The 13,370-nt window shown below is 43.8% G+C and overlaps 1 protein-coding gene across 2 annotated transcripts in view; it reads left to right on the plus strand.

Annotated features, from left to right (window-relative positions):
- The window catches only part of snx6 (sorting nexin 6), a 68,286-nt gene extending 61,612 nt beyond the window's left edge, over positions 1-6,674 (plus strand). For both annotated transcript variants that reach the window (XM_028821222.2, XM_028821223.2), the window contains exon 14: positions 5,987-6,674. In XM_028821222.2, coding sequence (XP_028677055.1) covers positions 5,987-6,040 — 54 coding nt within the window. In that variant the 3' untranslated portion in view covers positions 6,041-6,674. The remainder of the gene's footprint in view (positions 1-5,986) is intronic.
- Positions 6,675-13,370: the final 6,696 nt, after the last annotated feature.

A 13,370-nucleotide genomic window follows, 5' to 3' on the forward strand; every position in this document is an offset into this window, starting at 1 on the left:
CCAGCTTTTGTTTTTTGTTCATGTAGTTAAGGTTTCTTTTTGTTTTACAACTACCAAAGAATGTGGTTTATACTTTTTGAACTGGTAAAGTTCCTGTTCCTGATTTTTCTTCATGCTACTACTTTATAGCTACAGTGGAACCTCGGTTTGCGAGCATAATTCGTTCCGGAAACGCACTCGTAGTCCAAAGCACTCGTATATCAAAGTGAATTTCCCCATAGTAAATAATGGAAACTCAGATGATTTGTTCCACAACCCAAAACTATTCATATAAAAATGATTAATACAAAATATAAAGTAAAAATACATAAAACAAACTAACCTGCACTTTAACTTTGAAAAGAATCATGGCTGGTGTGAGTGAGTTTCTAAACTGTTGTGGGATTCCACCCAACGGGACAACACGCAGAAGAGCGTCCCAAAGCAACCGCAGTCTCCCAGCGCTGTAGCAGTTCGCCGTAAAAGCGAATCCGAAAAGATCGCGGACATGCTATACGCGCCTGCCATCAATGGGTGATACAAGGAACATTATAAATGTGCAGGGCCCTGCCTGACTGCTGTGTCTGTTTCAAGCTGAATAAAGCTGGTGTTGCTGAAGTACTGAGACTCAGCTTTGTGTTTTAGTGTGCAAGATGGGGACTCGCACGTCACAACACACACACACACACACACAGTCACAATGCTAATGCTGTAGTAGACACTATACGCTCGTACGGATGTTGACAATATGAGTGAGGCACGCCGACTCAGACGGAGAATAGGAGACGATTACCCACAATCCCTCAGTGAGAGAGAGAGAGAACAACCATCAGCTCAGTTGTGATCACATGACACTCAGCAGACATACTACTCGTACTCGTACCTCACTCGTTTATCAAGTCAAAATTTATTAAAAATTTTTGCTCGTCTTGCACAACACTCGTAAACCAAGTTACTTGCAAATCGAGGTTCCACTGTACTTGATAAAAACAATAAATAAAACCTTAGTTTTCATTTTTTTGTCTTTTATTTAAACGGCCAGTACGGTAGAGAGTCCGCTTCCTAGCCAGTAGTTTAAATGACGTGGAAGTTGCCTTCCTTTAATCAACATGGAAAATACATTAGCATATTAAATACAGAGGAGTCGAAGAATTTATCTACCGACTCCACAGCCCTGCTGCTAAGTATCAGAGTTCATCTGCGGTGCTGATTTATTTGCTCAAATCTGAGAGAGAGGGAGAGACAGGCTGTGGGCCGAGGCGAGGGGCCCTCTACACTCACACGCCAGCCTCCATTTGAGTCGCTCTACCTGTCGCCACGTGTTGGAGCGCACCTCACCTCCGCTTAGCTAGCGATTCTGGTTTGTTCAGTGGACATTATCATGTAGAGCAGAGGTAGCCAACACGGTGCCCGCAGGGACCACGTGAGTTGCCCACAGGGCATGTTCTAAAAATAGCACTAGACCCCCATGGAGCTCTGTCTAAAAATTGTATTTGTGTTGCTGTTGTTTTTGAATCAGTAACACTTGCATTGATGTAGATGTTCAATATCGTGCGCAAGACAAACCTCCACTCTTTGCTGAGACAAGCAAACGGGCGCAGCTACGTCAGGGAGCTAGACTCAGATTTTACCCCCTAAAAATTAAGAAAAACATGGCAGAAAAGCTAAAGAAAATTTCCAGTACAGTAATCCCTCCTCCATCGCGGGGGTTGCGTTCCAGAGCCAACCGCGAAATAAGACAATCCGCGAAGTAGAAACCATATGTTTATATGGTTATTTTTATATTGTCATGCTTGGGTCACAGATTTGCGCAGAAACACAGGAGGTTGTAGAGAGACAGGAACGTTATTCAAACACTGCAAACAAACATTTGTCTCTTTTTCAAAAGTTTAAACTGTGCTCCATGACAAGACAGAGATGACAGTTCTGTCTCACAATTAAAAGAATGCAAACATATCTTCCTCTTCAAAGGAGTGCGCATCAGGAGCAAAGCCTGTCAGAAAGACAGAGGAAAGCAAACAAATCAATAGGGCTGTTTGGCTTTTAAGTATGCGAAGCACCGCGGCACAAAGCTGTTGAAGACGGCAGCTCACACCCCCTCCGTCAGGAGCAGAGAGAGAGAGAGAAACAAAGTCAAAAATCAATACGTGCCCTTCGAGCTTTTAAGTATTTAAAGCACCTTGCAGCATGTCGTTTCACGAAGCAGCTGCACACAGAAGGTAGCAACGTGAAGATAATCTTTCAGCATTTTTAGACGAGCGTCCGTATCGTCTAGGTGTGCGAACAGCCCCCCTGTTCACACCCCCCTACGTCAGGATCAGAGAAAGTCAGCGCAAGAGAGAGAGAAAAGTAAGTTGGGTAGCTTCTCAGCCATCTGCCAATAGCGTCCCTTGTATGAAATCAACTGGGCAAACCAACTGAGGAAGCATGTACCAGAAATTAAAAGACCCATTGTCCGCAGAAATCCGCGAACCAGCAAAAAATCCGCGATATATATTTAAATATGCTTACATATAAAATCCACAATGGAGTGAAGCCGCGAAAGGCGAAGCGCGATATAGCGAGGGATTACTGTACATTAATAATATCATTTAAGATGAACCGTGCAACTTTGTTATTCAGGAAGTTTTGTATCAGAAAAGTAGCCCTGCGTATTACTCGGTACCTTTTTGAAGTGGCTCTCGGTTTCAAAAAGGTTGGTGACCCGATCTAGAGATTTGACGTTTTTGAGCGAGAGATCAGAGCTCCGTGTCTTTTAGAGCAGGGGTTCTCAACGTCCTCCTGTGGCTGCGGATTTTTGTTTCAACCCACTTCTGTTTTTAATTGGAATCCTGGGCTAATTAAGTGAGCTGTTATTGCCCAGATTCTGTGTTTTGGGAACAATATAGAAATTAGAAAACTAAGTTTGGTAAAAAAAAAAAAAAAAAAAAAACTCTATATTAAAATGTACTAAGCAGTTATATGGGAATAATGTATTTTTTTTATCTTGATAAAGTGATCTTGATGTTCACTTTATTTTTCCAGGTGTTTAATTAAGCCATTGTTTTCTAATTAGTGGGTCTGACGCTAAAGTAGTTGCAGCCTTTCATGATTCAGTGTCCTTTTCCTGGGTGTCTGCTCTGCTCGTTTTTAATTGTCATTAATAAGATACAACAAAGGGGCAAAATATAAAGAAAACAACAAAAGTGAGTTAAGCATTTAAATCTATAGCAGAAATGGAAATATTTCTAAATGTCTTATAATAAATGTAAAAATCATCCCTCTGTGCTTTCTTAATATCTATATTACTAACCGAGAATGCTAAACCGGAGAATGCTAAACCGGATGATGGACGCAGGCACATCCGGCCATGGGCCGTAGCTGCAAAAAGACGTACTGCGCATGCGCAAAAAGAGTCCGCGAGAGTCGGCTGAGGAGCCGAGAAAGGCGGACAAAAGAGGGCGAGAGAGGCGGATGAGGGTCCGCGAGAGGCGCAGGCGCAAAAAGAGTCCGCGAGAGTCGGAGAAAGGCGGACAAAAGAGGGCGACAAAGGCGGATGAGGGGCCGCGAGTCGCGGACAAGACCACAGAAAAAAGGAGTGAGCACATACAAAAAGGAGTCACACAAGCACCGAAAAAAGGAAAAGGCACATAAACAAGTACTCAACCGCGGGCAAAGCACAAAACACATTGCACACTAAACTAAACACAACAAAAAAAAAAGAACAGACGAGCGCACAACGGCAAGGCACGACCACCCCCCCAACCCTACAGGCACAGGACGGGACGGGACGGGACACACACCAAGAGGGGGATTCAACAAGCCCATGGAAGACAATAAAAAAGAACACAAAACCACCCCACAGACCCTACAAGCAAGGGACGGGACACACACAAAGAGGGGGATTCAAACAAGACACAGGAACACAAAAAGAAAGAAGACGCTCGCGCAACAACAATCCCCCCCACACATCCATAAGAAGTGACACCCAAAGCCACATATTCTAAAGTGAACGTCGACACCTTCACACTAGGCAGCATGGGTGTCGGCGTAGGTGTCAAGCCCATGGGACACAAAAAGAAAGAAGACGCTCGCGCAACAACAATCCTCAACCCCCCCCCCCCCCCCCCCAATAAGAAGTGACACCCAAAACCACATTTCTAAAGGAAACGTCCATATTAAACATACGTCATCTGAACACCTTCACACTAGGCAGCATAGGTGTATCTCCTTACAATAAAGCACTATTAACCGTTCAACTGCAGAAAAGGATACATATTAACAGTGAGTGCGATCCTCCTTATTTCGCAAAGCGGTGGCAAATCAATTAAAACTACAAAATAGCGCGTCACAAATAATGTACATGCAACAACGCGTCAGTCAAACGCCACAAGCAAAACATGCCCGTCGCGGACATCAACGCCAGACACCTGCTAAATGCTTACGCCAGTTGGCTGACAACGCCTTCAATAATGAGTCCACTATTGAGGAAAATTCATTGGGATTAATGAATGTCATTTGCAATCATTGTCATTCACTTAACTTCCCAGAAGAAACAACTGGCAATACAAATAATGAATTTACACATAGTTGTCAAAAGGGTAAAATTAGACTGCCTCCTTTACATATAATCACCACGGACCCAGTGTCATTGAAACAAAACCGGAATAAAGCTAGGTCAGAAATTAAAGACCGAGTAGAAAGCAAAGTAAAACGTCATAAACAGGTTGAACAAGGGGGCCACGCACATGGACAGCAGGTTACAGATAATGAAGACCGGAATTCAAAAGCTTGAAAAACATGAGCTCAACTGACCAAAGATACAAACTGAAACGAGAAAAACTACGGGGTCCGCAGTAGTCCAAAATGCACCGCGTAATAGTACGGACGAAGGTCTGTATTACCAGTGGGGGACTCCAGAATGACACGGGCAAACGCTCCGTATTAAACGTGCGTCATCCGGACACGTAGCTGCCCAGCGGGCACGGGTTCAAAACGCCGGGGGTAGGCGAGCGAAGCGAGCAGGGGGCGGAGCCCCCTTGTAGAATAAGAAAAGAGAAAAAAAACCCAGCTAATTAATTGAGATCAGCGTTAGCAGTTGCTCACTGATTATGAATCTGGTTGAAGCAAAAACCTGAAGCCACAGCGGGCCCCCAGGACCGACTTTGAGCCCCCACTGTTTTCGAGGGTACCCACTCATTAGCAGAGACATCACGGCCACGCGGGGGGCGTTCTCCTGTCGGAGCTGAATATGAACAGATACAGTGGGAACGTTTGACGTTGGAACCTTCCGCTTGACCAGAATCTGTCCATCCATTTTCCAATCCACTGAATCCGAACACAGGGTCACGGGGGTCTGCTTGAGCCAATCCCAGCCAACACAGGGCACAAGGCAAGAACCAATCCCGGGCAGGGTGCCAACCCACCGCAGGACACACACAAACACACCAAGCACACACTAGGGCCAATTTAGAATCGCCAATCCACCTAACCTGCATGTCTTTGGACTGTGGGAGGAAACCGGAGCGCCCGGAGGAAACCCACGCAGACACGGGGAGAACATGCAAACTCCATGCAGGGAGGACCCGGGAAGCGAACCCAGGTCCCTAGGTCTCCCAACTGCGAGGCAGTAGCGCTACCCACTGCGCCACCGTGCCACCCTTGACCAGAATTACTTTTTATTTTATTTTATTGATTTTTAAACTTTGTCCTGTTTTTCACTACTTTGTGGGTGGAGTTGTGGGGGGCAGCTAGTACATAATAAATTTGCAAAAAGCACTAAAATCCTGTTTTCACTTTGTCCTTCTGGGGTATTAAGTGCTGCTTGATGAGGGGTAAAAAAAAATGAAATGATTTTAGCACAAGGCTGCAACTTAACAAAATGTGCACAAAAGTGAAAAGGAGTGGAGCGCCAACTGCTGAGTAATTCTTATAAAACAAGCCTGATGTCAATGGTGGCGACCATAGAAGGTCGTGAAGGCCAATGAAGAACGGACTTAACTGTTTTTTCTTTTTGATTTTATTTTAGGGCAATTTACAGCTGCTGCAGAGCTGCCTGGGTGTGCTCAAGGGGGAGTTATAAGCGGCATCATGTCTGATCACTGCTAAGGGCTGCGTCCATCTTGGTTCACGTTGTCATGGTGGTGGTGGGGGGGGGGGGGTCCGGTGGGCTCATAACGACAGCCGACCTGACCAGTGTGGACCGGAGATTGGAGAGCTTCCGTGGATGAAACGCATTTTCCACAAAGCACAAAGTGTACACCTTTATATTTAATCACTCAAAACGCTTTTAATGTTACCAGACAAACATTTGGTTTTGTGGCCGTCACAATATAAATGTTTTGTTCCATTTTTTGCCCAATTATGGCATAGCGTCCTGCACAGAGACTGATCAGTTAACGTCGCTTCTCTGAACTATTGTACAAAATGAGCTAAATCTAATTAGGTATTCAAGTATCTCATTATACAGAGCTTTGTATATGTTGTTATTAGTTTTTACGACACAAAACTGCTATTGAACATCTTTAATTGATTGTCTTTATTTTATTTTTTTAATCAAAGTATGGTAATTTCTTACATTTGGGGTACTACATAAGGAATATCTTTTTAAGTTTAATTTTCAATCCAAAAAAAAAAAAAGATAAAGCTTTGGTATGTTTTGCCTTAACTTGTAGACTAATCCTACATATTGTAAAATAAAAAGTTGAATTAGTGTTTTTTTTTTTTCCTTTCACCACAGGTGTGTGTGTGTGTGTTATGTTGCGTTCCATTTGAACTGGAAAATTGGAGTTTTTCCACTGGTATGCGCCAACAGAAACTTAAAGCTTGGGCTGTCAGGTTTTTCCCACTTTAAATTATAACATCAGCCCAATCTGTGAACCTTTGTGAGCGCTGCAGTGTTCTACTGTTTACGAGTACGCCTGTCTGTCTCGCTGTCTGTGTCCCGTTAAATCAGACGCACTCCCAGTCCTGCCCAGTGTCTATCCATGGACATGTTGCGCCGATATTGCTTTGTTCACTAGTTGTCGAGCACACAGGTTTTCCAGAAGGGGTCTGCATTGTTTTACTGGCACACGTTGGAACTCTGGTGTGACGACATTCCCAGCTCTGACTTCCGATGTAAACGGAACGCAGCATCAGTCTACCTGACCGACCGCTGTGCTCCTTCTTAACGTTGTATTTATTAATGTGTAAGCAACATCTACACGAAGTGCACATTTGATTGTTTGCATTTTCACCAGCATTACCAAGTGTACAAGGAGTAGAGTGGTGAGAAAAAGTCTTTGCCCCCTTTCTAAACTCCTCTGTTTTTGCTTATTTTAGAGCAGGGGTGTCGAACTCCGGTCCTGGAGGGCCGCAATGGCTGCAGGTTTTCATTCTAACCACCTTCTTAATTAGTGACCTGTTCTTGCTGCTAATTAACTTCTTTTGCCTTAGGTTTAATTAACTCCGCTCAGACCCCTTAGTTTTCTTTTTCCTTAATTAGCAGCCAAACAATAATGTGACACAAAACAAACAAACAGATGACCAGCTAACCACATTATCTGGACATAAAGAAAGATGAGGGTCTCTGTAAGGTTGAACTCTCAGGTCAATAATAAGAAACAGAAGATCAACAGTTTAGGAAATGTCTGCTGTGGCAGAATGAGAGCAGCAGCAAGCTGTGGAATTAAATAACGGGTTTAATTAACAGCAAGACTGGCTTCTCATTAAGGAACTGGTTGGAGTTTGAAGCCCCAATTTAGCTGGTCATCTGTTGGCTTGTTTCACGTCTCATTTCTGTTTGGCTGCCATTTAATGAAGAAAAGAATCAACTGAGAGGACTGAATCCTTAAAGACAGGGCTATTAAAATGAAGGGTAAAGGAGATAATTAGCAGTGAAAACTGGTGAACTGTTAGAATGAAAACCTGCAGCCACCGCGGCCCTCCACGCCCGGAGTTCGACACCCGTGTTTTAGAGCACAGATGTCGAACTCCGGGCCTGGAGGGTCGCAGTGGCTGCAGGTTTTTGTTCCCACCCAGTTTCTTAATGAGAAAGAATTACTTACTGCTCAAGTGACATTTTGATGCTTCATTTTAGTGGTCTCGCTTGTTAAGGTTCCCCACCCTTGACTGCTTATTTCAATCTTAAACAGCTGCATTGAGTGTTTTAATGGCTCCTTATTAGCAATAAGATGTAAATGACAAAGCAGCCAGCACTTCTCCATCTAGTTTCCATTTACACCTGTGTGGATTCATCCTGCAGTATTCTCTTTAATAAAATCCCTGTGTGTGTCTTTTGGTGAATTGCGCATGCGCGGGGCACGGTGTGACGCGCGATATTACTGTCAGTGAAAGTTAGAGGAGTTTTACGGAAATACAAACCAGTATTACTGCGAGAGGAAATTAAAGGTACACAATACAGTGACGCATATTACAGCCACATACAAGCCAGTATTACTGTCAGAGGAGATTAAAGGCATATTACCGACGCGCACGCCTGTATTACCGCCAGAGAAAATTAAAGGTATATTACGGACGTACAAGACAGTATTACTGTCACAGAAAATTAAAGACACACAATACACGGCGGCAGCCCATGAAGAACAGTCCGCTCAGCAAGTAAACAACAAAAGAAAGGCTGAAAGAAAGAAAAATACGACCAAGAAAAAGAGTGAGGTCAAAGTCCCTTGCCATTTAATTTAGACTGTTCCTACTAATGTTTATGGACTACTGTTCTAGCGCCCGTTATTGTAACGGGCTAAATGACCAGTTTGGTTTAATAAAACACTTAAGAGTATAATGTGACCGACTGAAAATGATCCATTTTAGGCTTCAAATCATAAATGATCTTTTGTCATTTGCCTTTTATTGCTTATAAGGAGCCATTAAAACCGTGACTGCAGCTGTTTAAGACCGAAATAAGCAATTAAGAGTGAGGAACCTTAACAAGTGAGACCACTGCAATGAAGCAGAAAAATGTCACTTAAGCAGTAAGGGCTTCATCAACAAGAACTGACTTCTCATGAAGAAACTGAGTTGGAACAAAAACCTGCAGTCACTGCGGCCCTCCAGGACCAACTCTGCCCACCTCTGTCCTAATCAGTGCCCAGTTTTCACTGCTAATTAAATGTATTCCCTTCATTTTAATAGCCCTGTTTTTAAGGATTCAGTCCTCTGAATTGATTCTTCATTAAATGACAGCCAAACAGAAACGAGCCGACAGATGACCGGCTAATCTGGGATTTTAAACTCCAACCCGTTTCTTAATGAGAAGCCAATTCTTGCTGTTCATTAAACCCGTTCTTTAATTCCACAGCTTCTTGCTGCTCTCATTCTGCCACAGCAGACATTTCCAAAACGGTTGATTTTCTTGTTTTTTTTTTTTTTTTTAAGAACGCCATCAAAATGTTTGGGTGACCTGAGAGATCAGCCTTACTGAGACCTCTGCCTTTCTTTATTTACAGATATTGTGTGATGGGCACCGGTGAGCTGCTTGAGTGGCAGTTTGTTTTGTGTCTCTTTATTGTTTGGCTGCTAATTAAGGAAAAAGAGACAATGGGGTTGGGGGCGGCAGAGTCAAGTTAATTAAAACTAAACCAAAAAATATGTTAATTAGCAGCCAAATCTGGTCACTGATGGAGAAGATGGTTAGAATGAAAACCTGCAGGACACGCCTGTTGAGCGAGTCGGACTCGGTTTTTAGTTTCCTTTTCGGAGAGCCGGTGTCTGTTTGCACTGAAGAACTTCTTGTGCTACTTTTCTGTTCTCGTGACACAGAGGGACTGCTCGTCACCATTGGTGAAATGATTGCGTCACGATAATATAAAAGTACCCTTTTTGTGTTTTGGTTTTGTCACTTTATATTGGCCAGCTGTTGTGACTTTTCAGGATTAGAAACCCAAAGGCACTAAAGACCCCAATGAGATTCACTCCCTGAAGCTCGTGTCCCGCCGCCCACTCGTAGCCTCAACAGTTTGACACAACGTGGCTTGTTGGGCAGATAGGAAAGGAACAACCCTTTACAGACTGGCAGCGTTTTTTGTTTGTTTGCTCGTGATGACTGCTGGCTTGTGAGCCGATTTAGGATGTGAAGAGCCATTCGGTGTTTCTTGACGTGAACTGAGCAGTCCAAAGCTGACATCAAGTGACAATAACGCCACTTTGGTTAGTTAACTATAAGCAGTGACATTCCAGTAACGCACACAAGTCTCCTGTGATGCCAAGATGAGACTGACACACACCGTGTATTTCGGTGGCTGGGGGGTCACCCTGTCGTTCGTTTATTTTGAGGCGTAAGTTGCCTCAGCAGACATGACGGTGCCGTCCATGATGGCTGCCTTGTTGGTGAGATAACGGGCTGAACCCTCACACGGCCCACGCCAGTCATTGTAACAGCAGTCATGTCCTTCTGTGTGCCAGGTGATTGATAGCGGATACCCACTCAGATGCTGGCACCTTTCCTGCACTTGAATGCCATGCAGACACGATGGAGGTGGTGGGGTCTCGATGTGTTGGGAGGGAGGCTGCTCTACCAGCCAATGAGGATCTGCAGCACCCCAATTGTATTTGCATGAGACGGATTAGCATAGTCCTTATATGGTCGTTTCAGGGTGGCAACCAATGGGGTTTGAGGCCGATCCCAGTTATCATGGGGTGCCAGTCCATTGGAGGGTAAACACACATGGGCACAGGCCAGTACACCGAACGTGCCTGTCTTTGGGCAGTGTGAGGAAACACAGGGAGAACAGGCAGACTCCAAACATGGAGGACACCGAGACGTGAACCTTGGTCTCTTTACTAAGTGGCTGCAGCGCCATCACTGTGCCACCCACACCTGACAAAGTCGCAAACTGAATGCCATCTTGTGCGCCAAACTACTGGAGTCGAATCTCACTTTAGGGTCGCGAGTTGCTATTGTTTATACTAGTAGTGGGGTCACAGTGGGTCGTGACGATGACCATCATTCTTGATCCCCCACCGCTGTGACGTTCATGTAACCCTAATCAGGGCAATCACGATGTTTGCATTTAACTGAAAACCATCGACTTATCCACCTTTTCTACTTCCAACATCCAGAAATCGTTAAACCCAGTCACAGACCCGCTCAGCGGCCACTTTATTAGGTACACCAGCTCAACGGCTCCTTAACTCAAACCTCTAATCACATATTAGACGTGTAGACCTGCTGAAGTTCAAAGCGAGCATCGGAATGAAGAAGAAGAAGAAAGGGGACTGAAGTGACTTTGAACGTGTCGCGTGGTTATTTCAGAAACTGTTGAGATTTTCACACACAGACATCTGTAGGGTTTACAGAGAGTGGTCAGAAAAAGGGAAAATATCAGTGAGGGGCAGTTAATGTCTTGTTGAGGTCAGAGGAGAATGGCCAGACTGGTCTGAGCTGATAGAAAGACAACAGGAACTCAAATAAGCACTCGTTACAACCGAGGTGTGAGAGCATCTCTGAACACACGACACGTCAAACCTGGAAGCAGATGGTGGGCTACAGCAGCAGGAGACCACAGCGGGTGACACTCCTGTCCGCTAAGGACAGGCAACTGAGGCCACAATTCACACGGGCTCGCCGAAACTGGACAACAGAAGACTGGAGAAACGTTGCCCGTTCTGATGAGTCTCGATTTCTGCTGTGACATTCAGATGGTAGGGGCAACAACATGAAAGCGTGGCTCTAACCTGCCTTGTATCAATGGTTCAGCCTGGTGCTGTAATGGTGTGGGGGATATTTTCTTGGCCCACTTTTAGGCCCCTTAGTACCAGTTGAGCATCTTTTAAATGCCACAGCCTACCTGAGTATGGTTGCTGACCACGTTCATCTTTCTATGGTCACAGTGTCCCCATCTTCCGATGGCTCCTTCCAGCAGGGTAATGTGCCATGTGACAAAGTTCAGATCATCACAGACTGGTTTCTTGAACACGACAATGAGTTCACTGGACTCAAATGGCCTCCACAGTCCCCAGATCTCAATCCAGTAGAGCACCTTTGGGATGTGGTGGGACGGGAGTTTCGCATCGCGGATGTACAGCCGACAAATCTGCAGCAACTGTGTGATGCTGTCATGTCAATATGGACCAAAATCCCTGAGGAATGTTTGCAGTACCTTGTTGAATCTACGCCATGAAGAATTATGACAGTTGTGACGGCAAAAGGGGGTCCAACCAGGTACTAGCAAGGTGTGCCTAATAAAGAGGCCAGTTAGTGTACTTGGCTTTATGAACAACAACAACATTTATTTCTATAGCACATTTTAATACAAAAAGTAGCTCAAAGTGCTTTACATAATGAAGAAAAGAAAAATAAGACAAAATAAATTAAAATAAGACAACATTAGTTAACACAGAAAAGGATCAGACTGCTGTTTTCCTTTTTAGGACATTCCATCCCTCCCTTTGTCCTCACCTTAAGAGGGACGGCCACCAGCAGCACTGACCCTCGTCTCTTTAATGTGCTCTCTGTTTTCTGTTCCAGTTTTACCTTTTCATTACCGTAACTCAACACCACAATTTCCATTCTTTTCACACCCTCTTCCCATCTGAAATATTTTTTAGGCACTTGTTGTTGTTGTGTTTTTTTTCCTTTAGGCCTAACATTGACCCTAAAAAGCCAAAAATCCCCCTGTAGACCAATAAAGATCGATCGATCTATTATATAGTGCCTTTCATTATCTATGTATATCTATTATATAGTGCCTTTCATCTATCTATATACAGTATCTATTATATAGTGCCTTTCATTATCTATCTATTTTTCTATCTGTCTCTCTGCCTATCATATGAAAGACTTCAGTTATATAGCTCCTTTCACATCTATTATATAGTGCCTTTCCTATCTATGTATCATATAGTGCCTTTCACATCAATCCATTTATCTATCAGTAGCACCTTTCCTATCTATCCATCTGTTTATTAAATAGTGCCTTTCCTATCTTCATTGTGGTGATGATGATGATGTGCTTTCTTAATTCCCAAGGACAGGTAGTCTTTCTTCATGACCTTTGTGGATCAGATTCCCTTTAATTCTTTGTTGCCTTAAATTTTCTAATTATGTTAATATAATCCCATCCTTATTTTTATTCACTGATTTTTATGGTTAGACAATTTGTTTTATCTAAAAATCGTTTCATCTGTGTTTCTTATAATTGTAAAGTTCAAACCATAGGGGGCGCTGTTTTGCACTCCAGTTTGTTTTTGTAAGAAAATTATATTGCAGATTTTAACAGATACAGTACGTTATCCATCCATCCATCATCCAACCTGCTGAAAACAGGGTCACGGGGGTCTGCTGGGGCCAATCCCAGCCAACACAGGGCACAAGGCAGGAACCAATCCCGGGCAGGTTGCCAACCCACCGCAGCAGATACGTTATATAAAATGAAAATATTGATTTGCAGTTGGTTTTAAGCATTTTTATATGT

The sequence above is a fragment of the Erpetoichthys calabaricus genome, chromosome 16 (genome assembly GCF_900747795.2).
Source record: "Erpetoichthys calabaricus chromosome 16, fErpCal1.3, whole genome shotgun sequence".
In the NCBI taxonomy this organism is placed as follows: domain Eukaryota; kingdom Metazoa; phylum Chordata; class Cladistia; order Polypteriformes; family Polypteridae; genus Erpetoichthys; species Erpetoichthys calabaricus.